The sequence below is a fragment of the Bos javanicus genome, chromosome 10 (genome assembly GCF_032452875.1).
Source record: "Bos javanicus breed banteng chromosome 10, ARS-OSU_banteng_1.0, whole genome shotgun sequence".
Taxonomy (NCBI): domain Eukaryota; kingdom Metazoa; phylum Chordata; class Mammalia; order Artiodactyla; family Bovidae; genus Bos; species Bos javanicus.
In genome coordinates, this window is record NC_083877.1 from 26681042 (window position 1) to 26708509 (window position 27468).

The window sequence follows — 27468 nt, forward strand, 5'->3', positions numbered from 1 at the left end:
TGCAGGGGATCTTCCCCACCCAGGGATTGAACGTGCATCTCCTGTGTCTTCTGCATTGGCAGGAGGATTCTTTACCCACTAAGCCACCTGGAAATTCCCTTAGACCTCTTCTACTCAGATTCAAACTCCCTCTATATAGAAATTCTCCCTAATGTATTGTTTGAAGTTGTTTTGAGCATAAGATGTTTGACATAATCCGAAGACCAGGGACTCTGCTTTTTTGTTCATTGTCTTTACCTACCTCCTAGAACAGTGCCTGGCAATAGTATGTGTAAAATAAAAGCTTATTAAATAAACAAGGAGGAAAAGGAGAAAAAGAGGAAAGAAAAATTCACTTTCCAGAGGGAAGACAGAAATTTAAAAAACCCAAATTATGGAAAAAAAAATCTCTTCATCAGGAATTGGAAAAAATATAGATATTTCTGTGTTTCTCATTGTCTCTGTCACTTCCACAGTTCAGATGAATGAGGACCTTGGAGACTAATACCTCTGGGTCTGTGAGTGAGTTCATTCTCTTGGGCTTCCCCTGCCCCAGGGAGATCCAGATCCTCCTCTTTGTGCTCTTCTCCACCATCTATTTCCTGATCCTCATGGGGAACGCAGCCATCATCTGTGCTGTGTGGTCAAGCTGGAAGCTCCATACACCCATGTACATCCTCCTGGCCAACTTCTCCTTCCTGGAGATCTGCTATGTCAGTTCCGATGTGCCCAAAATGCTGGCCAACATCATCTCCCAGACCAAGAGCATCTCCTACGCTGGCTGCCTGCTCCAGTTCTACTTCTTCTTCTCCATGTGTGCAGCTGAGTCTTTATTTCTGTCAGTGATGTCTTTTGATCGATTTCTTGCCGTTTGTAGACCTTTGCATTATCCTATCATTATGACCCATCGCCTGTGTGTGTTGTTAGTGGTCTTCTGCTGGGTAGGTGGCTTTCTCTGGTTATTGACCCCTTTGATTCTAATATCTCAAGTGCCCTTCTGTGGTCCAAACACTGTTGACCATTTTCTCTGTGATCTGGCACCTTTGCTGGCACTGTCCTGTGCTCCAGTATCTGGAATTAGGCTGATTTGTGGTATCGTGAGCTCTCTAATCATCTTCCTCACCTTACTGTACATTCTTGGCACTTACTTTTATGTCCTCAGTGTGGTGCTACAGATGTCCTCAGGCTCAGGAAGGCAGAAAGCTTTCTCTACTTGTGCCTCCCACCTTGCTGTGATATCCCTCTTCTACGGCTCAGTCATGGTGATGTATGTTAGCCCAGGTTCTGGCGAATATCCAGGGATACAGAAATTTGTGACCTTGTTCTATGCTTTGGCAACCCCTTTCTTTAATCCCCTGATCTACAACTTCAGGAACAAAGATATGGAAGAAGCACTAAAAAAAATTTTGAGTGTTTTACTGAAGGAAATCTTTAAAGGCTCCAAAAGTCGAATTTAACATAATGCATAATTCATGTTTAGGAGGATGCAAGATCATGAGATGAATGAGATTATGTTTTTTTTCCTTTAATTTTATTTTCATATATTGGGAAGATGACTGAAAAATCCATTAGATCCGTGATTTAAGTCTTAGGAAGTTATTATTCATGGTCCAGATATTTTGTACCTTAAATATAGTTGTTTTGAACAATTTAATAATATTTTCACATATTTCTCTTTTGGTATACATTACATTTTGCTGACTTATCTCAACGTCCTCAAATTCTGCCTTCATCAAACCAGTTCTTTTTTTCAGTTCAGTTCAGTTCAGTTCAGTCGCTCAGTCATGTCCGACTCTTTGTGATCCCATGAATCGCAGCATGCCAGGCCTCCCTGTCTATCACCAACTCCCGGAGTTCACTCAGACTCACGTCCATTGAGTCAGTGATGCCATCCAGCCATCTCATCCTCTGTCGTCCCCTTCTCCTCCTGCCCCCAATCCCTCCTAGCATCAGAGTCTTTTCCAATGAGTCAACTCTTCGCATGAGGTGGCCAAAGTACTGGAGTTTCAGCTTTAGCATCATTCCTTCCAAAGAAATCCCAGGGCTGATCTCCTTCAGAATGGACTGGTTGGATCTCCTTGCAGTCCAAGGGACTCTCAGGTCTTCTCCAACACCACAGTTCAAAAGCATCAATTCTTTGGCACTCAGCTTTCTTCACAGTCCAACTCTCACATCCATATGTGACCACTGGTAAAACCATAGCCTTGACTAGACAGACCTTTGTTGGCAAAGTAATGTCTCTGCTTTTTAATATGCAAACTGTTATTTTTTTAGAGCATAGCAAATGTTAATATATTGCAATCCTATGATTATTTAGCCAGTAATCCTTCAGATAACCAGATTACCAGATTTTTAAACAAAATCCTCAATATCAGAGAAAATTTACCACAATTTCTTTTGTATATCCCATTATTCTAAGTATTGTTTTGGGCACCAACAATGGTCCTCAGTAAGATTATGTTGTCTTGATTGACTCTCCACATTTTGCCAGTACTATCACTTTAGGAGGCAGGTCCTCGTCTTCTATATGCAGATATGTGAAGATTAGTTCATATTCAGTGTAAGCCAAAGAGTTGTAGACTTTGTGGGATCACTACAATCCAGCCCAAAGGTGCACTTATTTTCTTTTTTTAAAATTTATTTTAAGTGGAGGTTAATTACTTTACAATATTGTGGTGGTTTTTGCTATACATTGACATGAATCAGCCATGAGTGTAATGTGTTCCCCATCCTGAACCCCCTCCCACCTCCCTCCCCATCTTATCCCTCAGGGTCATCCCAGTGCACCAGCCCTGAGCACCCTGTCTCATGCATCAAACCTGGACTGGTGATCTATTTCACATATGATAAAATATGTGTTTCAATGCTATTCTCTCAAATCATCCCACCCTCGCCTTCTCCCAGAGTCTAAAAGACTGTTCCTTACATCTGTGTTTCTTTTGCTGTCTCATACACAGGGTTATCATGACCATGTTTCTAAATTCCATATATATGCATTAGTATACTATATTGGTGTTTTTATTTCTGACTTCATTCTGTATAATAGGCTCCAGTTTCATCCACCTCATTAGAACTGATTCAAATGCATTCTTTTTAATAGCTGAGTAATATTCCATTATGTATATGTATCACAGCTTTCTTATCCATTCATCTGCTGATGGACATCTAGGTTGCTTCCATGTCCTGGCTATTGTAAACAGTGCTGCGATGAACACTGGGGTACATGAGTCTCTTTCAATTCTGGTTTCCTTGGTGTGTATGCCCAGCAGTGGGATTGCTGGGTCATATGGCAGTTCTATTTCCAGTTTTTTAAGGAATCTCCACACTGTTCTCCATAGTGGCTGTACTAGTTTGCATTCCCATCAACAGTGTAAGAGGGTTCCTTTTTCTCTGCACCCTCTCCAGCATTTATTGTTTGTAGACTTTTTGATAGCAGCCATTCTGACTGGCGTGAAATGGTACCTCATTGAGGTTTTGATTTGCATTTCTCTGATAATGAGTGATGTTGAGCATCTTTTCATGTGTTTGTTAGCCATCTGTGTGTCTTCTTTGGAGAAATGTCTGTTTAGTTCTTTGGCCCATTTTTTGATTGGGTCACTTATTTTTCTGGAATTGAGCTGCAGGAGTTGCTTGTATATTTTTGAGTTTAATTCTTTGTCATTTGCTTCGTTTGATGTTATTTTCTCCCATTCTGAAGGCTGTCTTTTCATCTTGCTTATAGCTTCCTTTGTTGCACAAAAGCTTTTAAGTTTAATTAGGTCCCATTTGTTCATTTTTGCTTTTATTTCCATGACTCTGGGAGGTGGGTCATAGAAAATTCTGCTATGATTTGCATTAGAGAGTGTTTTGCCTATGTTTTCCTCTAGGAATTTTATAGTTTCTGGTCTTACATTTGGATCTTTAATCCATTTTGAGTTTATTTTTGTGTATGGTGTTAGAAAGTGTTCTAGTTTCATTCTTTTACAAGTGGTTGACCAGTTTTCCCAGCACCACTTGTTAAAGAGATTGTCTTTTCTCCATTGTATATTTTTGCCTCCTTTGTCAAAGATAAGGTGTCCATAGGCGCGTGGATTTATCTCTGGGCTTTCTATTTTGTTCCATTGATCTATGTTTCTGTCTTTGAGGTGCACTTATTTTCATGTAGTTCTCTATAAAATTCTTGGAGTCCCTCAGAGGTAATTTCTAGTCTTCTAATTTCTTGTTTTCTAAAATAGGAACTTAATTTATGATATTGCACTTCATGAGGAAACCTTAGGCTAAAATTTTGTTATGGAATAGCTTCAGCACTAACTTTGATTTCAAGCTTAGTCAAACATCAGAAAACTCCTGCTGGATATTTTTGCATGAAGATGGATTTCAAATTTAGATGTCTAATCCTAAAATTTTAATCTTTTAAATTAGCTATAGTCATACTTATTTGTCAATGGCTCCTCAGAGCTATAGCTTGAACTTAAAGTCTTGACATTTAGTTTTTTTGAAATTGAAGTATAATTTTGTTACAATGTTGTGTTAGTTTCTGCTGTATAGGAAAGTGCATCAGCTGAGTGTATACATATATCCCCTTCCTCTTGGATCTCACAAAATTAAATAGTGTGATATTTACCAAGAATAACTGTAGACCAGTAGAGTATAATATATGACTTAAATATGTCTGATTATTAAAGAGATTTTAATATAAAATATAAATGTTTCTCATTTTGGTGAGAAAGTTCTGAAAAAAATCTTACAATCAACTAGGAATCTAGTTCTAGTTTTCTGTGAGTGTTGTTTTTCAAAAGGCACCTCTAATTTAACCATCTTAACCCTAGGAATATATAAATACAGTCAGCCCTCTGTATTTGTAGTTTCTGAATCTGTGGATTCAAGGAACTGGGGATCAAAAATACTAAAAAAAAAAAAAAAAAGAGCCAGAAATTTCCAAAAAGAAAAACTTGAATTTGTTGTGTACAAGCAACTATTTTCATAACATATACATTGTGTTTATAACTACTTACATAACATCTACATTGTATTAGGTATTATAAGTAAACTAGAGATGGGTCCAAGTATACAGGTTGTGCTTAGGTTACATGCAAATACTATGCCATTTTATATAAGGAAATTGAACATTCTCAGGTTTTAGTATCTGTTGGGGTTCCTGATAGTCTTTCTCTTTCCTAATTTTCTCACAAATACAAATAAGAGTAAAGACATCACCTTAGGAGAGGATGAGTGAGTGGAGTACTTTGAGAATGCAGGGAGATATATACTTGGAACATAAATAATCTTTGCCGGTATTAAGAAGAAAGTAGAATTGACAAGCCTGACAACTTATCTCAAAAAAAAGAGCTGACAATTTCTGTCCACTGCCCTATTTAATAAGTAGAAATCTTGCTCATGATTTTTACATGTCTCATATTTAAATTGTTCTCGTACTCAAAAGTTGGGCTTTTCTGCTGGCTCAGCAGTAAAGAATCTGCCTGCAATGCAGAAGACACAAGAAATGTGGATTCAGTCCCTGAGTTGGGAAGATTCCCTGCAGTAGGACATGACAACCAGCTTCAGTATTCATGCTGAGAAAAGCCCATGTACAGAGAAGCCTGGCAGGTTACAGTCCATGGGGGCATAAAGTCTCAGACACAACTGGAGTGACTGAGCACAGCACATACACAAAATTTAGATTTAATTAGCAGTATCCAAATTTTCAGTGAAGGTGATTGCTTCCATGGGAAAACCTGGAATTAAAAATGTAATGATTTATGCATGTATGTATATATACCAGAAGAATCTACTTTATTGTGTCATGACAGAATAAGACTAACCTATAAAAGAATTACATACATTAGCCAGAATTTCTCATATTATGTCAAGATAATGACTAAAGTAGTTTCACTGAAATAAAATATAAAAATATGCACTTAAAAATGGATGAATAAATATCCAAGTGGAGATTTATAAGTAGACAATTTTATATGCAAGTCCATAAGTATGAGTTGAGGTTGCAAGTGGAGGTAAAAACCTAAGAAGTATCAACATATGAAAGGCATTTTAAGCTATTAGATTCTTTGAGATCTGTCTAAACCAATGCTGAGATACAATGTGAACCACAAACAATGCATATGCAGTTTTTAATATTCTAACAGCCACATAAACAATAAGTGAAATTAATTTTGATAATATATTTTAAGTCAATTTATCCCAAAGAGTATCATTTAAGTTTATAATCAACTTAAACATTATTAATGAAACATTTACATTCTTTTATTATACTAAGTCTTCAAAACTGGTGTGTGATTTTACAATTATTACATTCTTCATTAGGACTAGTCACATTTCAAGTGGTCCATAGCCACATGTGGGTCATGGCTGTTGTACTGGACACTGTAGGTATACATAGAGAAATCTGAGGTCTAATTAAGGAGCTCAAAAAGTTGTTGAGGTTAAACAAGTAAGTGAATCGTCATTTTTCAGAATACAGTTTCTTTGCTTAGAAAGAATAATTATCCTCTTATTTCACTGGTGTTCCTATTTGAAATCCCGATTTTGGTGGCACAAAAACCCACTGAGTACACTGTATTTTGGAAGTAGTTCTCTCACACATCCATGTACCACCTCCTTGAACAAAGTCTTTCCTGAAGAACTGTATCTTCAGCTTCATTGCCCTAATTTGTTCCAAACTGACAGAAGACTCTGCAAGAGCTGGATGAAAGTCCTCTCTTAGACATTGCTTTTTAGGGGAAAATCGGAAGTGATAGGGGAGTCAGTCATTTGTAGAGTAATACTTAGGTATAATCCAATTTATTGTTCTTGCTGTTCAGTCTCTCAGTCATGCCCAACTCTTTGCGACCTCATAGACTGCAGCATGCCAGGCTTCCCTGTCCATCACCAACTCCCAGAGCTTGCTCAGAGTCATGTCCATTGAGTCAGTGATGCCATCCAACCATCTCATCCTCTGTCACCCCCTTTTCCTGCCTTCAATCTTTCCCAGCATCAGGGACTTTCCCAATGAGTTGGGAAAGAGCCAAAGAGTTGGCTCTTCGCATCAGGTGGCCAAAGTATTGGAGTTTCTACTTCAGCATCAGTCCTTCCAATGAATATTCCAATTTATATATTTATTCAAAACCCATATTTTATATGTAAATGCACAGAAAAAATCTGGATGTATACCCACTAAACCGAACATATTCCTGTGGAGAGAAGTAGGTGTGTAGAGGTGTGGAACTATGAGGATTTTCATTATTTTGTTCTGTTTTGTTTTTTATGATGAAAATTGTTAACTATAAAATATATCATTTGTATAAATTTTTAGAATATAGAGAAAGTGGAATATAATTCATTCCAATGTAGCTAAATAAGCCCTGGTTATTGAAAATTCTATGTATCTAACATTTAGGGCAAAACCAAAGATATTTAATTTCATATATGAATATCTTTTTCAGACACCATGAAAACCTAGATATAAGGGAATATCTTAACTATTTAGTTAATTGTGGCCCATTAACCTTCAGGCTAAAATTTTTTGACTCAAAGTGAAAGAGTAAATGAAGAATCTTCTTTATCCATTCCTTGCCAGTTCTAAGAAAGGCTTGTGCACAGCCTTAAATCTCACTGCAGTTAATAGAGACTTTCTCAGATGATGGACAATTTCCTTCCCTTTAGTTGAACTCTGTCTCTCAGAACTCCAGAGTGTAGTAATAACTTATAAACTTCATATTAAGTTCTAACAGCACTCATTGTGAGATAGACAAGCCCTCAACTACCCACAGTGAAGTTTATTTCCTCTTACTCATCCTGCTGTGAGTTCCCTGCTGTTACATAGGTGGATTATTTAGCTAAGTCCTACCCTGTGGAACTTCTAAAGGGAACATAACCCAGGCATATCATAGGGGAGTTGAAATGAATGTGTTGTTATAGTTGGTATTTTTCTTTTGTTTTTGTTGCCTAGTATCTCAGTAGAGACTTGGAGCTCTTTGTATCTTTGTATGACTGGAGTTTTTATTTATAGGTATTAGCTCCCCCAGCTCCCAGCCTCTGTTGCAGCTATAGTAGAGAGATGTACTCTTGGTTCCACCAAGCAGGTACAACTACCCCAGATTTTGAGTCAGGATAGTGACACAGGAAGGAGAAATGGGATGGTAGGGGATAGCAATGTTGAAATATTGGGGAGAAAATAGCACTGAAGCAGTTAGCACACTTATTGCAGGAAAGACAAATCCCTAGTGCAGAATTGGCAGGATCTTAGTGCACTAACTGCAGGAGGATTCTTTACCATCTGAGGCATACTCAGATGGCAGCGCTGTGACATCTGGTGGCCCATGGCAGTAGGAATGGCTGTAGTGATAGTGATTTTTCCTCAGACCAGTTCCACGGGATGGTTTGCACATTCATCTTTGATTCTGAGCTTCAGCTCTGATTCTTTCACTTTCACTGATTCTGTGACATTTCTGATATCCCATCAATAAATCTTCCCCATTGTCATGCTTAATCAGCCAAAGTCAGCTTCTGTTGTATGCAAGTAAGAAACCTGTTATAATTACATCATAGTAGACTTGTCGTAGGAAGGTGCAGTCTCAGTCATCTGCAGAGAGCAAGAAGAAACTAACCCTTCTGGATTGGTTGGTTGCCTGGAATTCTCCTCTGATTTTACGGTGATCCAGCAGCCTCACTACTTAGCATATTCTATTACAGAAAATATTCCCCAAAGTCAGAATAACTTGGAAGAGGGCTTTAAAGCCCTCTTTACTTGTTGTGTGCAAGTAAGAACCCTGTTTTCTACGTAAAAACAGAAAACATGAATTGAGGTCTGTATAAAAAAATCTGGTTTGGATTGCACATTGTCAGTCAAATCATAAGCTTTTTCTTCACTATATAGGAGAAAATTTACAAACTAACCCCTCCCCCAGAAAAAGAAATTTTGTGCTACAGTTTAAAATATGATACATATTGTTGAACACATGAAACTTGCATAATGTTATAAACCAATGTTGCCTCAATAAAGTTTTTAATTAAAAAAATAAAATATGAACATTTCAGAGTACAGGCAGATGATCAGGTCAAGCCAAAAAATTTATATTAAGTGCTGACTGCCTTGAAGTAGCTTATATTTAATTGGCAGAATCTGTTTTCTGGTTTCTCATGCTTGTTTTCTGTTAACAGTAAATGTTCCTCTTCTTAAAGCTTGGAAGGTGCAGAAACTCAGTTTTGAGTAAGGAATACTTAATGATTTGGCACATGTGTGCTTGTCTTTGTACTCTCTTCAAAGTTGGACCAAGAATTTTCCTTAAGAAGAAACCTTATAAATTCCTATTTTAATTTGCTACATACTGTGTATAGCTCATCAGTGCTCGGTATTAAGGAAAACACAAGTGAAAAACACTACTGTTTCAGTGACAGATATTGAGTCCTTGATCTTATAAATTAAGCAATTGGCTTTTTTCATGAGCATAGTAAGTTGGTGATATTTCTCATTATAGACAACCTTATAATTGGAAAAAAAATAGTTGATAAATTTAAAGTGCATAAAACAGTATTAGGATAAAAGCCAAGATACAAGTTGGAAACATGAGCCTTAGTTTTGTATATACCAACTTGATTACATTAGTTTTAGGACTACAAAAAAATCTTTAAAACATAGAAATTGTATTAATACACTGGTAAATAAAAACTCTATGAAATTTTGCTGCAATAGACCTTTGGAACTGTGGGTATTTTCTTTTGAGATAGGATGAGAGTTTTTTGGTGTGTGTAATGAATCATACTTTTATGAGATAAGAAGTCAAATACTCAGACATGACCAGAAAATAGTTTTTTTAAATGAGAGAAATTCTGAATTCTTGAGAGAATAATGATGCAAAAATGTATATCATTTCTCTGTATTTTTAGAAATTTCTGATGCACAGAGGACTTTCTTCAATGCATCTTTCATATCTTTGTTCCGGAGGCTGTAGATCAGAGGATTAAAGAATGGGGTTGCCATGCAGTAAAACAGGGTCACAAATTTCTGTGTCCCAGGATGGCTCCTGGAGCCTGGACTCACATACATCACCATAACTGAGCCATAGAACAAGGAAACCACCAAGAAATGGGAGGCACATGTAGAAAAAGCTTTGTTCCTGCCTGAGCCAGCTGGGACCCGAAGTACAGCTCGCAAAACTAAGGTATAGGACCCAAGAATGTAGAGGAAGGTGATGAAAATGATAAGCGAGCTTACAGTGGCACAAGTTAGAGTAGTTTTGGGCACAGGGGCACAGGACAGTGCCAGCAATGGTCCCAGGTCACAGAAAAAATGGTCAATGACATTAGGGCCACAGAAAGGCACCCGAGACATAAGAACTGCAGGCATCAGTATTGATAAAAAGCCACCTGCCCAGCAGAAAACCACTAATCGGGCACAGAGTTGATAAGTCATGATGGTGGGGTAATGCAGAGGTCGACAGATGGCAAGGAACCGATCAAAGGACATCGCAGATAGAAAGTAGCCCTCAGCCGCACACATGGAGAAGAAGAAGTAGAACTGGAGCAGGCAGCCAGCGTAGGAGATGCTCTTGGTCTGGGAGATGATGTTGGCCAGCATTTTGGGCACATCGGAACTGACATAGCAGATCTCCAGGAAGGAGAAGTTGGCCAGGAGGATGTACATGGGTGTATGGAGCTTCCGGCTTGACCAAACGGCACAGATGATGGCTGCGTTCCCAAGGAAGGTCAGCAGGTAGATGAGGGAGAACATGACACAGAGGAGGATCTGGATCTCCCTGCGGGAGGGGAAGCCCAGGAGAATGAACTCACTCACAGACCCAGAGCTATTACTGGCTTCTGAGATGTGCATTCTTCTGATCTATGAAGGGAATGATCATTATATTAGCCATTTCTTTCTCTTAAAAGGTCATTTTTTATCTTCTGACTTCTATTTACTCCTTTAATGCACTTTTGTGAAAGGGCTCCATATGGTTCTGAATTTAACTCATTTCCCAATGATCTAGCTTAGTCCAATGAGAGCAGAGTTCTGAGAACCCAAGTCAATATGTTACTATATGCTCCTACAGCCCTCACTGTAAGTCTCCATTTTTTTCAGAGTATAAATTTCATTGACATTGTGTAGCATAGAGTCCAGATTGTTTTCTATGTTTGCATTTACCTTAATTCTTCTTTGATGTAAAGTTTCATAAGATACACCCTCATGCTGCTGCTGCTGCTAAGTCACTTCAGTCGTGTCTGACTCTGTGTGACCCCATAGACGGCAGCCACCAGGCTCCCCCATCCCTGGGATTCTCCAGGCAAGAACACGGGAGTGGGTTGCCATTTCCTTCTCCAATGCATGAAAGTGAAAAGTGAAAGTGAAGTCACTCAGTCGTGTCCGACTCCTAGCAACCCTATGGACTGCAGCCTACCAGGCCCCTCCATCCATGGGATTTTCCAGGCAAGAGTACTGGAGTGGGTTGCCATTGCCTTCTCCGATACACCCTCATACATACATCTAGTTTCTTTTCTCCTTGTTGGAAAGAAATTTTTATTTAGAATTTTGGAAAATTCTAAGAAAAATCAAAGTTCAAATTAATATTGTAACAGATGGTAACTAGAGTTATTGTGGTGATCATTTTGTAGTGTATAAAAATGCTGAATCATGATCCTGTACACCTAAAACATATAATATTGCAAGTCAATTTGACTTCAATTTAAAAAAAATGGCCTAGCAATATTCATAGCAGAAAAGTGGAATTCAAGCCTTGTCTTCAACAAAACAAAGAAAATCATTTTATATGAATAAGAGGTAAAAGATGAATGAAGAAATATTAAAGCTTGTCATGTTGTAAAACAATTATAAATTACTATGAAGTTGAACTAAGTCAGTACAAAAAGAGTACCTTACTGTGTTGTCAGTTAACAATTTTTTAGGATATCTGTCCTCGATGGCTCTGTTAACTGAAGCAGGGTGATGAAGACATTGCCACAAATCCCATTTTAGACAGTATCTATTAGTTTCTTAGAGCTGGTGTTTAACTTCTACTTGCTGAGCCAACAGCTAAAATGATACAGAGAAAAAAGGACTTTTGTTGGCTTCTTTCTTTTATTAGGAGATCCTGGCTCTCAAATAGAAAAATAGCAAGAGACAGATGGAGAAAACTTGTCTCTTAGCTCAGATGGCTGCAAAAGTATATTGTGCATGTACTTCAGCTTTTACTCCTTGACCCAGATTCCTATTTATGGTAAAGAAGAGTTTTAACAAGGCTACTAACTAAAGCTGGAAATCACCATTTTTGACCTGCCCTGTGTCCTAATTTTTGGCACTTTTTATGAAAGTGAAAGTCACTCAGTCATGTCCAACTCTTTGTGACCCCATGGACTATAACATCCATGGAATTCTCCAGGCCAGAATACTGTAATGGGTAGCCTTTCCCTTCTCCAGGGGATTCTTCCCAACCCAGGGATTGAACCCAGGTTTCCAGCATTGCAGATGGATTCTTTACCAGCTGAGCCACAAGGAAAGCCCAAGAATACTGGAGGGGGTAGCCTATCCCTTCCTCAGCGGATCTTCCTGACCCAATAATCGAACTGGGGTCTCCTGCATTGCAGGCGGATTCTTTACCAACTGAGCTATCAGGGAAGCTCTCTGACTTGAAGCAATTTCTGAACATTAAAAAAAAAAATTGACTTCTAAGGCAGTAAGCATAACAGCAAATGCTGTTATGTATGAAGCATTTATTGTGACCATCACTTAACATTCATTATCTCAATAAATTCTACTCCGTCTCCTTTCCAGTTCTAGAGCCTTAAGAAAAAACACCTTCATATTTCTAAATGTAGCGTTGAATTTTATTGTCACTCTGAGCATGTTGATTCTAAAATCCAACTTTTTTCCCTACACAGAAGTCAGCTATATATATTAGCTGTGTTTCCTTAATGTATTTTATTCAATTTGTTCATCTGCCACTTGCCTATATCAAATTTCCACTTGTGCATGTGGAGGACTAGCCTCAGGAAAGCTGTGCTAGTGACTGAGGCTATTTACTATAGAAAAAGATTATTTACATATTTCTCACAGTCTCTCTCTATAGTATACATCAGGTATATCATTAAGATGGTGAGGCAGGTATCTTCCAAACTAGCAGCTTCCATCAAATGCCAAAGGGAGATCAAGTATAAAAAGAGTTTTGTGTTCATTCAGAAAGACCAACAGATGGATGAGTTGAAATGAACTATAAGCTATACATCCCAGGTGGTGGGCTCATTGGAGAAGACTTTGACTGGAAATTCAGTGATTGGAAGGGATGATATGATGCTTCAAATCAGAACTATGCTATGCTATGCTATGCTATGCTAAGTCACTTCAGTCGTGTCTGACTCTGTGTGACCCCATAGACGGCAGCCTACCAGGCTCCCCTGTCCCTGGGATTCTCCAGGCAAGAACACTGGAGTGGGTTGCCATTTCCTTCTCCAATGCATGAAAGTGAAAAGTGAAAGTGAAGTCACTCAGTCATGTCCGAATCTTAGCGACCCCATGACTGCAGCCTACCAGGCTCCTCCGTCCATGGGATTTTCCAGGCAAGAGTACTGGAGTGGGGTGCCATTGCCTTCTCCATCAAATCAGAACTAGACAACCTAAATTTTCAATATTTGATATTTAGCTAAAATATGTATAGTAACAGCCATCACACTTTTTATTGTGACCATAATTTTACTTATACAGTTGAACTGGCTATGGTGGGTAAGATTGTGTGTAATCAGGGCAAAGAAACTTCATAAAGAAAGAAAAATAGTGGAAGGAAGGTGCATTGCAGGGGTGTTATATTTGAATGGGAATTCCCCCTTCACTCGTGGTCAGAATCAGTGTAAACCCACCTCAAAATTAAGGTAAGAATAAGAGTATGTGAGGAGTCTTTGATGTTTTAACAGTGGCTCTTGAATGAGCAGACGTTAATCAGAATTCGAAGTAAGAAAAAGGAAAATGTCATCAAAGAAAAAGAGAAAGAAACAACAGATTTCCTTTCAAATTTTTATCTATAATACAACTTGGTAGTCTCATGAATGTCTTCCTTCCTTTCCTAATTAAAAACTCCTCTGTTCCTGCCTCACCGTTCTAAGTTCAATTCACCCAGGGCCCTTCTCTCCCTGCCTTGGGTCACTGTGGATTCTACCTGAGACTACATGCTGATTTTTCCTTTCACTGAAAATACAGGAATTTGTCAATCTTAATTACCCTTAATGAAAATAAATATCGATTACTTACAAAAGTTTTATCTCCTTTGAAGTGATATGAAGCTCATTAGCTTCTATCATTTCTTTATCTGAAAAATAATGCAAAGCAGAGAAGTGTCAGCTCAAAATTTCCTGATGGGATTTTTGAACAATTGTATGCTGGATAGATGTGATTCTACCAGGAAGAATGATTTTGTAAAAAATTATATATTATTTGATCTATTACCTTGTTTATAATATGAAATATATTTATAAATAAAAATCCAAAGGAACATTCACAGCCCTCCTTCTGTAGCAATAATACACACAGTGGACATTGCAGCAGGCAGTTGAGGGGCTACCACTTGTGCCCTCTTAAAGATCCTAGATGAAGAATTTGGGGGGTCCTGGCAACACTCTGCCACACTTTGAGCCTCACAAAGGATTCTCTTTAGCTGCAAAAAAAGAATAAAATGCCAAGAAACTCTCCGTTTTAATATGTATACCTTTCTGGTCACACACTGTCCCTAGAGGCCATCCCTCAGGAGCAGCAGGGACAATCAGAGCACATCATTCAATCCCCAAGTGTGTTTCACTTTCAGTGTTGAGCTCAGAGCTGAAAAGGCCTTCCTGAGTCCATCTGTGAGACTGTCACCTAGTAATGGCCCCTCTAGTTTGCTGCTCTTCTGACACCCACAGACAGGCTCTGGATTTAAAGCCAGCTCCATATTGGATATCACCAGTTGCTTTAAGGCTCCTAGAGCTCCCTTGTTAGCATATGTGTTTCTTCAAACGATGTTGAAAGTTCACTTTAACAAATTCCCAAATCCTGAGTATCTTCTTGTGGGAGCATGTTCAGTCGCTCAGTGGTGTCTGACTCTTTGTGACCCTGTGGACTATAGCCTGCCAGTCTCCTCTGTCTGTGGGATTTTCCCAGCAAGAATACTGGAGTGGGTTGCTATGTCCTCTTCCAGGGGATGTTTTCGACCCAGGGATGGAACCTGTGTCTTGCATCTCCTGCATTGGCAGGCAGATTCTTTACCGCTGAGCCACTGAGGAAGCCCAAGAATCTTTCCCATGACCCACTAAAGTAACCTCCCTGCCTATCTTTATCAGTCTATACAGCAGTGTTAAAAGTTGGTCTGCATTCCATGAGTAGACTCCCGGTGGCAGGGACTGATTCACACTGGAACTGTCCAGTAGCTTTCAATCCTCATGAGTATAAGAAAACCTAGGGTCTCACTTAACATTCAGAGCCTCCTATCATACCCTCAACCTCAAGGATTTTATGTTTTCTTAGGTTTAAATTGTCTTCTCCTGTCTCAATGGATATAAACACTCTACCTGGTTTTTTTTATTATGTTTAGGTGATAGTGTTTAGTACCTGCTATTTACTGATTACTATGCCAGCAGATTTCATGTGCATTACCTAATATACATGCATGCATGCTCAGTCAATAAGTCATATCCGACTTTGTGACCCTCATGGACTGTACCTGGCCGGGTTCCTCTATCCATGGAATTCCCCAGGCAAGAATACTGGAGTGGATTGTCATTTCCTCCTCTGGGGTATCTTCCCAACCCAGGAATTGAACCTGGGTCTCCTGCATTGCAGGCGGATTCTTTACCACTGAGCTTGTAATGCTCATTAAACTCTTGAATACTGCCTCATCCTTTTAAAATGATTGAACAGAAGCCCACAGAGGGTAAGAGTTTATATTTGGCTCTAACTCAACTTGGTTTATCTTTTTCTACAAATAGGGTGCCTAGAGTGAAAAATTATATCTAATCCGCCCATGGCTTCTATCTGTTATTCTTTCCTGGTCATTGTTATGCCTTTCTATTCCTCTGGGAAAATTCTATTAATCTTGTTATTTTGGCTTCTTGTCTTCCTCAACTAGTTTTACTTCAAACACTATATTTGAGAAGGTTGTTCAGAATCTGGTTTATGGCTTAACATCTTATTTTATCTTGATACAACAAATTTCTCTGAAAAATGATTGCTAGTGTGAACAAAGATTTGTTTAAAATAGTTATTGCCCATAAGCAGCTTTCAAGGTAATGAGCTACTTTGGCAAAAGTTCCAGCAAAAATCCCATTCAAGGGTAGAACTTTAATTCTTTTTTATTCTTTACTGTGTAAGTAGACACAGAGTAGTCTTGACAATGAGGTGCATTTGAGTTCTTGGTAATACTATTCTTGCCTGAAAACTCCCATGGACAGAGGAGCCTAGCAGGCTATAATCCAAAGTGTTGCAAAGAGTTGAACACAACTGAGTATGAACACGCAATGCCTCCTAGCAAGGCAGGAGTCAGACCAGATTCAGATGTTACTTCTGTTAGACTCTCTATTCCTTGTGCTAGACTTCATCTTTCTTCCCCAAGCTTTAGTTATTTTAGCACAGAGATACCAGGTGTCCAAAACCAGCCAGAAGGTCTCTAATCCAAGCTGACAAAGGCAGCAATATTGGAAGTAGCCCAACACTGTGTTTGATGTTCACTAGTTCCAGCAGAAAGCAACCTGGGGAAAAATAATTCTGAGTTAGTAGTAACCAGGTCCTTTTACTGTAGCCCTGCTTCCTGTTGCTTCTTCTAGTAATGACTTAAGGTCACTCTAATTTTCCATTTTGGAAGCACCAGTGATGTATCTGCAAGTCATAGACCCACTGATACTTTCACATTGTGTTTGCAGACTCATCTTTAATCTCCCTCAATGACTTGCTTATAAAAACTTCTTTTCATTCTTTGTTGCTTTGATGATGAGTCTAACCTTTTAAAATATTTTGTTATTGATAATATTTTTTGTTAGTAGTTCGTTAGCATGTAACCTTCCAAATCAGTTCTTTCCCTTTTTAACTTCAGAAATACCTCAGAAACCAGTCTTCTCGGATATGTCAATTGCCCCAAGAAAGAAAGCCATCCTGAAAAAAATTGAATTTTTCTAGATGTTTCAGTTTCAGACAAATCTCTCAAATGTGAGTTTGACCTCATATGTTTTTCTGTCACTCTTCATGATTATTACATTTGCTCAAATCATTCTACGATTTGCTTTCTCTGTGTTTTCTTCCTAGAATTGGTGCCATGGCAACCAAGCCTCTGTGATGTTGACAATGAGTTCACTGCAGCTCTTGTTCCTCTTGATCTGTCCATGGGTAGCAGAGCTTATATGGTGAAGCTCTGGGGGTATGAAAACTGTGTCCAGTTTGGATAATCCAGGACATTCTAAACTTTAGTCAAATAGGACATTTTTCTGCTGAAGAGAAATTGTCCTTTGGGCCTGAAAATCATGGCTTAAGATGGGAATACCCAAGGAAAATGAGGTGCTGATTGTTTCTGGATTCAAACTCTGGGAAAAAATCAGCACTGTGCTTGAATGTCATTGTCAGGAAGTGGTGTATCCTGGCAAATTGTACCGTGCCAGGCACTCTTTGTTCCAGGCAGGATATTGTGGAAGATATGGCAGCTAAGCCCCAAGGGCTATGTTGAACCAGTTTCAGCTTTGGGCAATATAGCCCAGGATGCCAGGTCTCTCTCTTTGCACAGCCTTCCCCAGGCCATACATAAAGACTCTTAGTGTTGCTGTGTTCCTTGTGAATTTAGGCAGAAGAGAGAAGTGGCCAAATACATATACTTATCACTTTATACTTGACTTTAGATTGATGATATCCAAACTGTTGGAAATGAGATAGGTAGTGCTTAATTTCACCATTCTGCTTCTTTTGTTCTCACTAAACATGCCCTGTACATTGAATAACGAATTTTCAAATGAAAGCGAATTTAACTAATTTAATTCTGAGAATTTTCTGGTCTTTTGAGAGTCTCCCATGCAACTTTGATATGACTGTTAATCTCAGACAAGAGGTGGCATCCCTGACTCAGAAGAAGTTGGGCAGAAATAGAATTTTAATAGGCCTGGAAGCAGGCACCTGGCAGTGGCTCAAAGACACCCGATTACATGAAAAATGCCTGTTACACCCATAACTTTCCTCGCTCCCTCCACTGCTCCATACACATTCACACTGTCTTTAGAGCACTATTCGATGATCTTTTTTTTTTTTTCCTCTCCTCTTGGTTTCTCCCCAAATGCTGATTGATTTAATCACTACTAGGAACATAATCATTTTATGGTTACAGCGTAATATAAGTAGTTCTCTCCTGTTGGACATTTAGATTGCTTTGCAATTTTTTTCTATTACAAACTGTTCTGTGATGATGTTCTCTTACAGTGAATTAATATAAGTGGATTAGCTGATCAAAATGTATGTATAATTTTAAGGCTTTTATTTGCCATATTGCCAGATTGCTTTCTAAAAGTGTTGTCCTAACTTACAGTCTAACCAGCAGATAGTGAGAATGCTCATTTTCCTCACATTTGAAACACATACACACATACAGCTTATTATAATTCTGTATAAAAATTACCATTATGAATATTTTAAAGTAATGTGTCATTATTCTAATCTGTTTTTATTTAATTAGTAATTCGGTTGAGTTTAAAAAAATTTTTTGGTCATTTTGCCTTTTTTTCCTTTTCATTTTTGTATATAACATTTTTCTAATCATGTGCTCATTTTTCTTGATTTAAAATAATTTCTTATAACTTATAAATATCTTTGTCATTTTTGACATTTGCTTATTTAATACATGTGCATAATAATTTTTTGAACCAAAGCTATTTTTTTATGTAGTCACATACACACTCTTTCTTTTAATGGTTTATACTTTGGTTTTATGCTTAGGAATATCTTCACACCTTGAGATTACATATTTATAACATATATAATGTAGAATTGAAAGATGTCTGTTTTTGTGAACAGAAAATGTGTGCAATTATCAAAAGGGAAACACAACCAGTCTCCAGAACTTGTGGCAATTTCAGAAAGGATACATTTCAGAAGAATAAACCCCTTCTCCCTAAAGGAAGGGGTTAGTGTAATCAACTTGCCACCAAGTGGCTGGCTCTAATGGCTTTTGAGAAACTCTGAGGCAGAAATTTGAAAGATATGTGGTGGTTTTCAAGTGGGACACTCTTAGTATGAGTAAAATTCATGTAGAACTATTCAGTACCACTGCAGCTGAAAAAGAAGCTCACCAAAAGCATCCGCTACAGTAAATGTCTGGCTCCATTACCATTTACTAGTTGTGTGATATTGGGAAAATTCCTGAACCTCACTAAAACTGTTAATTTTCTAATTTTTTAACATCATGTTGATAATAACTTGCTCCAGAAGGTTGTTATATGTATAAAATAAATGTATATTATATATAATAAATGAAGTGACTGTTCTCAAAATATTCAGTGTGATAACAGTTCCATAAGGTGATTTGGAAGAAAATAAAGTTATCCCATCAAAATTGGATAAAGCTCCATTTCAGTACATGTATTTTGGAGATTCATAATACTTACAGTGTTTTGAGGACTTCATGAATTTGCTTAATTTGGTGTAACCCTCTGCTTGCTTTATTTAAATATGTCACTTAAAAAAATTGAGCAGACATTTTCCCTCCTTTCCTATTAATTTCACATGAATTATTCCTAGAAAAGCATGTTGATAAATTTGGAGATAGTTTATAGAAGTGGTTTAGCTCAGTGATTAGCAACTGATAAATTCTTAGACATAGTAGTACATGTAATTGAAATAAAGGTAGTAGGCTGCAAGGCTGACCTCTGTATGAGAGGAGGTAAGAATTTATTTTACGGTTTGGAAAGAATGTCACTTTTTGATGGTGAGATTGAGGGAAGTATTTGAGGAAAGTAGTAAAACAAGAAATTATTTATTGAGTAGGGTAGACTTTGCTTGTATCCTTGAAAATAATCTCCTAAAATAAATTAGACAAATTTGAAATTTAGATTTCACTATATCCTTAATTTATAAAGTCCTGAATTAAGCAAAAGTTACTAAAAAAGTTGAATTTCATTTCATTTTAATTAATAAATTAATTAATTCCATTTTAAGTATCAGCAGCCTGAATTACAAGCTAAGTGTTTCTGATATGTAAAGTGTGAGATGCAAAAAGCTTAGTTAATTATTATCCCCAAATCGGTTACAAATGCAGAAACCACAAACCTTTAGAAACAACAGTACATTTTATTCACTACACATTTTAATCTCTTTTCCCTATCTGCTCTAAGAAAGCTGGATGACTGTAGAATGAACAAACCATAAGCACTCAGAAAGAAATAATAGTTAAAATAATTGGGGAAACGGCATCTTTATTTTGGATAATGTTCTTAATTAAGCATTTTTGCTTAGGTAGATAATTTGTCCAGGCAATTGTTCACCCATTCAGTCCACTTTGTGAAGTAGGACAGAGAAAACTTGTTATTGAACCCCCAGAAATTCTGTCCCTCCATGTCCAGACACCCTCAAATTCTTGGTTCTTTCTTAAAGGAAGTCCAATTACAGCTGTACTTCACTTTGTGGAATAGATGATTTTCTGAAGGCTATAAAGGTGGCTCCCTTAAATTACACTTTATTTCTCTGTTATATTCTTAGAATCATATTTAAATAATATGTACTAGGGTTGAAAATAAAATGCATAATCAAACCAACATTTGTAATTATATATTTTAAAGAGAAGATCTTTAGACACATTTTGGATAATACTTAAATATGTCAAATGGCAAAAATATTGAAATAAAATATGGTCCTACAACCTATCACTTGACACTGGATTTGCAGCAAAGAGAGTTAAGTCCTGACTAATGCCCTTTACATTTAGCATATATCTTAACACTATTTGAATAAACCCTGGCCACTAAATTCCTAATTCTTATTTTGAGTACTTTCTGACTTACTATTTAATATCCATCTAAGGCTATTTGTTTCTTTATGATCCTTAGAGAGTAGAAACATGAATTATTCTTTGGAGCAGAGTGAAAATATCACACCTGTAAGGCTCTACTTATTTCATACAGTAATCCTTCCTTTTACTCAGTCACTACCAGTGGAGAATATTTTGCAGTGTAAATATCAAAATAAGTTTAGGAATCCTGTTGAATCCTTATATATTGTTTCAATTCTGAAATACAAAGCAGATTTATACTTCCTTTTAGAAGCTTGGTTATAATGAAAAGATCAATTTTCTTAAGACAATTTTATTTCTTAAAAAAGACTAATCTGTTATGTAGTGGGTGACTTTTATGATAATAGTAGGCTTTATTGTAACAGTTCCTTAACCAAAATTATTATTAAGTTTTCTAGAAAACCATCCTGTTTGTGTCTTATTCAGACAGATAGCTTGTGTTGCAACTAAGTTCACTATGACTTCTGATTTATGTTTTAAGAACAGATATTTCAGCCCAAAAGACTTTCTTTAGAGCAGCCTTCATCTCATTGTTCCTGAGGCTATAAATTAGAGGATTGCAGAGGGGCGTTATTACAGAATAAAATAAGGTCACAATTTTTTGCACTTTCACTGGGTGTCCTGATCCAGGACTGACATACATCAGCATAACAGAGCCAAAAAACAGAATTACCACAGCCAGATGAGAAGCACAAGTGGAGAAAGCCTTGCGTTTGCTGGCTGCTGAGGGCATCCTTAACACAGCCAGAATCACTAGCGCATAGGAGCAAAGGATGAAGAGAAAGGTGCCAGTCATGAAAACAGCATTGAAAGCAGAGTAAATGAGTTGCGTGGTGGTGTCTTCAGAACAGGACAGCATCATCAATGGGACAGGATCACACATAAAATGGTCGATGATATTTGGGTTGCAAAAGGGCAACCGTGAAATGAGAACAACAGGGGTTAGGAAGAGAATGAACCCACAGGACCACCCAAAGGTGACAAGGCCAGTGTAGAGCTCTTTAGTCATGATGCGTGGGTAATGCAGAGGATGGCAGATGGCAAGATACCTGTCAAAGGCCATGATGCAAAGGTAGAAGCCCTCATCACACCCGAAAGAGAAGAAGAAGTAGAACTGTGCAAAACAACTCACGAAGGAGATGGACTTGCTTGAGGACAGAAAGTTGGCCAACATATTAGGGATGGTTGTGGTGACATAACATATTTCCAGGAAAGAGAAATTCCCCAAGAAGATGTACATGGGGGTGTGAAGGTGCTGATCCCACCGCACAGCACAGACAATGGCTGTGTTCCCCATCAGGGTCAGGATATAGGCGGCTGAGAAGAGTCCGAAGTAGAGGAGCTGCATTTCTGGGCTTGAGGGAAAGCCCAGGAGGATAAAGTGGGTAACAGAGTGGGTGGTTTCTCTGCTGGACACATTCATTAGTCTGGAAGACCTGGGATGACAGAAGTTACTGAACTTTAACAGAGTATACTGATTGTTCCTGAAAAATCCTAACTTCATTACCATTTTGAGGGGTTTAAGTAATAAACAATGAGTTTTGTTTTGAAGCACCCAAACTGTGATCATCATAACCTATTGTCCAAGAGTATGATTTCATTTTGATGTTGTTTAGTCAGGTAGTCATGTCTGACTCCTTGGTGATCTCATGGACTATAGCTCATCAGGCTCCTCTGTCCATGGGATTTCCCAGGCAAGAATACTGGAATGGATTGTCATTTCCTTCTCCAGGATATCTTCCTGCATTGGCAGGTGAATTCTTTACCACTGAGTCACCAGGGAAGCCCTTCATTTTGATAAGATGCAAATAACAATATAAATAAGAACATGGTTTGGCACAAACATTAAACTAGATTGGGAATCTGGATAACACATAAGTGTAAAATTTGTAATTCTGAGTAAGTCACTTAACCTTCTATGTGTGTTTCCTCATCTATTTACCATAAAAAAGAAGAGTACATACATATCAGCATATGTGGAATTTCTAAAGTATTATGTAAAATTAGTTTTTTGTAATTAGTGATATTGATAATAATAGCAAATGAAATTTCAAAAGGTTCTGTCTCACTGAGAACAAAGAAAGGATACAGGGAATATTTCTTTTTGTGCTTGTTTAAGACATTGGATGCCAACATCCGCTGGGTCATGGAAAAAGCAAGAGAGTTCCAGAAAAACATCTATTTCTGCTTTATTGACTATGTCAAAGCCTTTGACTGTGTGGATCACAATAAACTGTGGAAAATTCTTCAAAAGATGGGAATACCAGACCACCTGACCTGCCTCTTGAGAAATCTGTATGCAGGTCAGGAAGCAACAGTTAGAACTGGACATGGAACAACAGACTGGTTCCAAATAGGAAAAGAAGTACATCAAGGCTGTATATTGTCACCCTACTTATTTAACTTATATGCAGAGTACATCATGAGAAATGCTGGGCTGGAAGAAGTACAAGCTGAAATCAAGATTGCCGGGAGAAATATCAATAACCTCAGACATGCAGATGACACCAGCTTTATGGCAGAAAGTGAAAAGGAACTAAAAAGCCTCTTGATGAAAGTGAAAGTGGAGAGTGAAAAAGTAGGCTTAAAGCTCAACATTCAGAAAACGAAGATCGTGGCATCTGGTCCCATCACTTCATGGGAAATAGATGGGGAAACAGTGGAAACAGTGTCAGACTTTATTTTTTGGGGGCTCCAAAATCACTGCAGATGGTGATTACAGCCATGAAATTAAAAGATGCTTACTCCTTGGAAGGAAAGTTATGACCAACCTAGATAGCATATTCAAAAGCAGAGATATTACTTTGCTAACAATGGTCCGTCAGGTCAAGGCTATGGTTTTTCCACTGGTCACATATGGATGTGAGAGTTGGACTGTGAAGAAGGCTGAGCGCCAAAGAATTGATGCTTTTGAACTGTGGTGTTGGAGAAGACTCTTGAGAGTCCCTTGGACTGCAAGGAGATCCAACCAGTCCATTCTGAAGGAGATCAGCCCTGGGATTTCTTTGGAAGGAATGATGCTAAAGCTGAAACTCCAGTACTTTGGCCACCTGATGTGAAGAGTTGACTCATTGAAAAAGACTCTGATGCTGGGAGGGATTGGGGGCAGGAGGAGAAGGGGACGACAGAGGATGAGATGGCTGAATGGCATCACTGACCCGATGGACGTGAGTCTGAGTGAACTCCGGGAGTTGGTGATGGACAGGGAGGCTTGGCGTGCTGCGATTCATGGGGTTGCAAAGAGTCGGACACGACTGAGCGACTGAACTGAACTGAAGACATTGTTAAGTAATGATGAAAAGAGGTTCTCTGGTACCAGCACAGGTGGTATATTATGTGACTGTACTAAACATGTTTGGCGTACAAGAATGTTTTTTCTCTGTCCGGCCTGTTGGATTCAGCTCCACAGCATAAGAGCCCTAACCTTTGACACCTAAATATCTCAGGTTGAAAATTTTGATACTCACTCTCTACTGAACATGCAAACTAGATATACCACGTGGGGCAACGGACCTTAAGGAGAGCAACTACTCGGAGTGACTGCCCTGTTAAATGTGACTAGACTTGGCCCATTTTGCTGCAAAAAAGTTGTGACATAGAGAAAAGATTTTGATTTGTGTGCATGGCATTTCCATTATTTTCATAACTGCTTTCTATGTTTGGTCTCTTTTTCTCTTATTTACACATAACCTCTGAAACATTTTTATACTCATTCTAGGCGTCTTCTATTGAGACAATCTTGACATGGAATATCTTGCTTAATCATTCTTGCTCCCCTCTTCCCCCTAGTTTGCAATTATTGAATCAAAGCTTTATGTCTTGCTTTCTTAGAAGCCTCCTTTTGGCTATCACATTTGGCACCTAAAGTGAAAGGACTGCTATTTATGTATTCTCATTGTTCATGGGGATATATAGCTTTTATCAAGTCTGAATGCAAGCTGGTAGCTCAATCTATTTGTTCTCATCAGATCAGATCAGATCAGATCAGTCGCTCAGTCGTGTCCGACTCTTTGCGACCCCATGAATCGCAGCACGCCAGGCCTCCCTGTCCATCACCAACTCCCAGAGTTCACCCAGACTCACGTCCATCGAGTCAGTGATGCCATCCAGCCATCTCATCCTCTGTTGTCCCCTTCTCCTCCTGCTCCCAATCCCTCCCAGCATCTGAGTCTTTTCCAATGAGTCAACTCTTCGCGTGAGGTAGCCAAAGTACTGGAGTTTCAGCTTTAGCATCATTCTTTCCAAAGAAATTCCAGGGCAATCACATTATATCAGGTGGCACACAGGTGCTTCTGTGTGTGTGTGTGTGTGTGTGTGTATTTTGTCCTCAAAGACAGTCTCCTTTGATCTATTGCAATTGTGAAGCAAGATTTTGTAAAAGAAGATTATTTAAGATTTTTTGTCATGAATAATTGTATGATTTTTCTCAACTGAAGCTTTTGTACAGTAGCTGAGAAAGAATAAATGTCATCTTGTCTAGAAACTGAAGCTATGGAGCTAGTGAATCTTGGCTAGTCACTATAAATGAGAATATCTTTCACTTAAGAACATATAAATTGTAGTTAAGCACATACAGGGAATACAAAATATGCAGAAACAAAGAGAAAAAGCATAACATTAAGAGGCAATTCATATGAATAAGCTTCAAAATTGCCCTTAGATATACACAAATTATTCTGCTGCTTTTATTGAAGAAAAAGCTCAGCTAACACACATATCTTAGTGGTAGCTTCATAACTCATTTGACTGAATTTTTAAAACTCATTTAATTTTTGTCTTTTATATGGCAGTGTGTGTCCTGATACCTTGAAACCCTGTTTGATTATATTGAAATTGCTCATTTTTACTGACAAGGACTTCCCGATGGCTCAGCAGTAAGGAATCTGCCTGCAATGCAGGAGACACAGGGGATGTGCATTCAGTCTCTGGGCTGAGAAGATCTCTAGCAGGAGGAAATGGCAACCCACTCCAGTATTCTTGCCTGGAAAAATCCCATGGACAGAGGAGCCTGGCGGGCTACAGTCTATTGTATTGCAAAGAGTCAGAGATGACTGAGTGACTGAGCATGCAATGCAATTGACAATGGCAGCCTAACAGTGGCAAGTCAAATCGATGTCAATACTCACCCTGTTTGGGTCTCCTGTTACAGTATTTCTTGGGAATACTAACTGTATAAAGTCACAATCCAAAGAATATCCTACAAATGCAAGAAACAGGAAACATACAGATGCTGAATGGTGTTTTATCACTTAAGGAAGACACAAAATTAGTGAGTCTGAGTGCAGTATGTGGGTTGGAGAGCTGTGATATCAGAGTGGAATCAGAGATTTGTTATATTATTTCTACTGAACAAAAAACAAAATTCATTATAATATTCATAATAAATCCACTTCCAGTAATTTACCATTATACATTTAAAAAATAAAATCCTCAGGTCTCTTTGTAAACAATACCCATTAGTATTTTAAAGGAATCAGAAAATTAGGTGTATTTCCTAAAGCTCAGGAAAATAAGAGAAAATTAATATTTTAAAATTCTCTGAATTTTATTGTAATCAGATATTTACAATATTAGAACAAGAAGAAAACACTTGTCAGTAAATCCATGTATGCAAAAATCTCAGCATTTGAAATAGGGCATGCAAAAATTTAACTCACTCCTTGGATGTGTGCCAAGAAGAAAAGTCAGAGACGGGAAATAAAATATTCCCATAGCATGTGAGGGACTTCTGATAAGATGGCCAATCCAGTTTGTAACCTGCCATGAGAAACAAAGAGTGAATTTTAAAAGAATTTTTTCTCCCCAGCTTCAGGGGTCATATTTATAGTCAAGATGCAAGTCCAGATGAAGGTGTTGTCTATATTCATTTCCTTGCATCATGGCCTTTTGAGATTTGGGAGCCACACCCTGATATTTTGAAAGTATTTGTTCAGCATGTGAGATGGGTTTTGAATTCTTTATTTACAATGAAATCCCAAGCCCTGCTATTCCTTGAGGAATAGCGCACTTGTGGAGTAAGTTCTGATCTTCTCTTGAGCTTTCACGAACAACGTTTTGCAAAAATTTCCTGGGGAATAATTAAAAAATAGTAGCGGTCGTTGTAATAGTTAAAATAAAAAGATATACCATTTGACTCTTTCTATTTTGAAGAAAGAGAAAAACAAATTTTCCTCACTAATATTCTCAAATTTTTTGTTTAGAGATATTTCAGCTGTTATTTTATGATAGTCATTGGAAAGTTGCATTTTTAGGGCTAAGACTGGTATGCTGCTAAGTCATTTCAGTCGTGTCTGACTCTGTGCAACCCCATAGACGGCAGCCCACCAGGCTCCGCCGTCCCTGCGATTCTCCAGGCAAGAACACTGGAGTGGGTTGCCATTTCCTTCTCCAATGCATGAAAGTGAAAAGTGAAAGTGAAGTCGCTCAGTCGTGTCCGACTCTTGGCGACCCCATGGACTGCAGCCTACCAGGCTCCTCCGTCCATGGGATTTTCCAGGCAAGAGTACTGGAGTGGGGTGCCATTGCCTTCTCC

The 27468-nt window shown here is 38.2% G+C and overlaps 3 protein-coding genes and 1 long non-coding RNA gene across 4 annotated transcripts; 1 reads left to right on the forward strand and 3 right to left on the reverse strand.

Moving 5' to 3' along the window:
• The first annotated feature begins 436 nt into the window (after positions 1-436).
• Positions 437-1436, forward strand: LOC133255185 (olfactory receptor 11G2-like). The gene has a single exon (XM_061429736.1). The coding sequence runs from the start codon at positions 465-467 to the stop codon at positions 1434-1436; it is 972 nt and encodes a 323-aa protein (XP_061285720.1). The 5' UTR covers positions 437-464.
• An 8384-nt stretch (positions 1437-9820) lies between these two features.
• LOC133255186 (olfactory receptor 11H6-like) lies at positions 9821-11407 on the reverse strand. Its single transcript, XM_061429737.1, has one exon. The coding sequence runs from the start codon at positions 10781-10783 to the stop codon at positions 9821-9823; it is 963 nt and encodes a 320-aa protein (XP_061285721.1). The 5' UTR covers positions 10784-11407.
• A 355-nt stretch (positions 11408-11762) lies between these two features.
• On the reverse strand, positions 11763-17188 carry LOC133255980 (uncharacterized). Its single transcript, XR_009739070.1, has 3 exons — positions 16998-17188; positions 14183-14240; positions 11763-11977 (listed from the first exon to the last, which is right to left on the reverse strand). It is a non-coding gene; the product is annotated as an uncharacterized LOC133255980 (long non-coding RNA).
• A 3739-nt stretch (positions 17189-20927) lies between these two features.
• On the reverse strand, positions 20928-22359 carry LOC133255366 (olfactory receptor 11G2-like). Its single transcript, XM_061429826.1, has one exon. It carries the CDS (start codon positions 22357-22359, stop codon positions 21406-21408), a length of 954 nt encoding a protein of 317 aa, XP_061285810.1. The 3' UTR covers positions 20928-21405.
• Positions 22360-27468: the final 5109 nt, after the last annotated feature.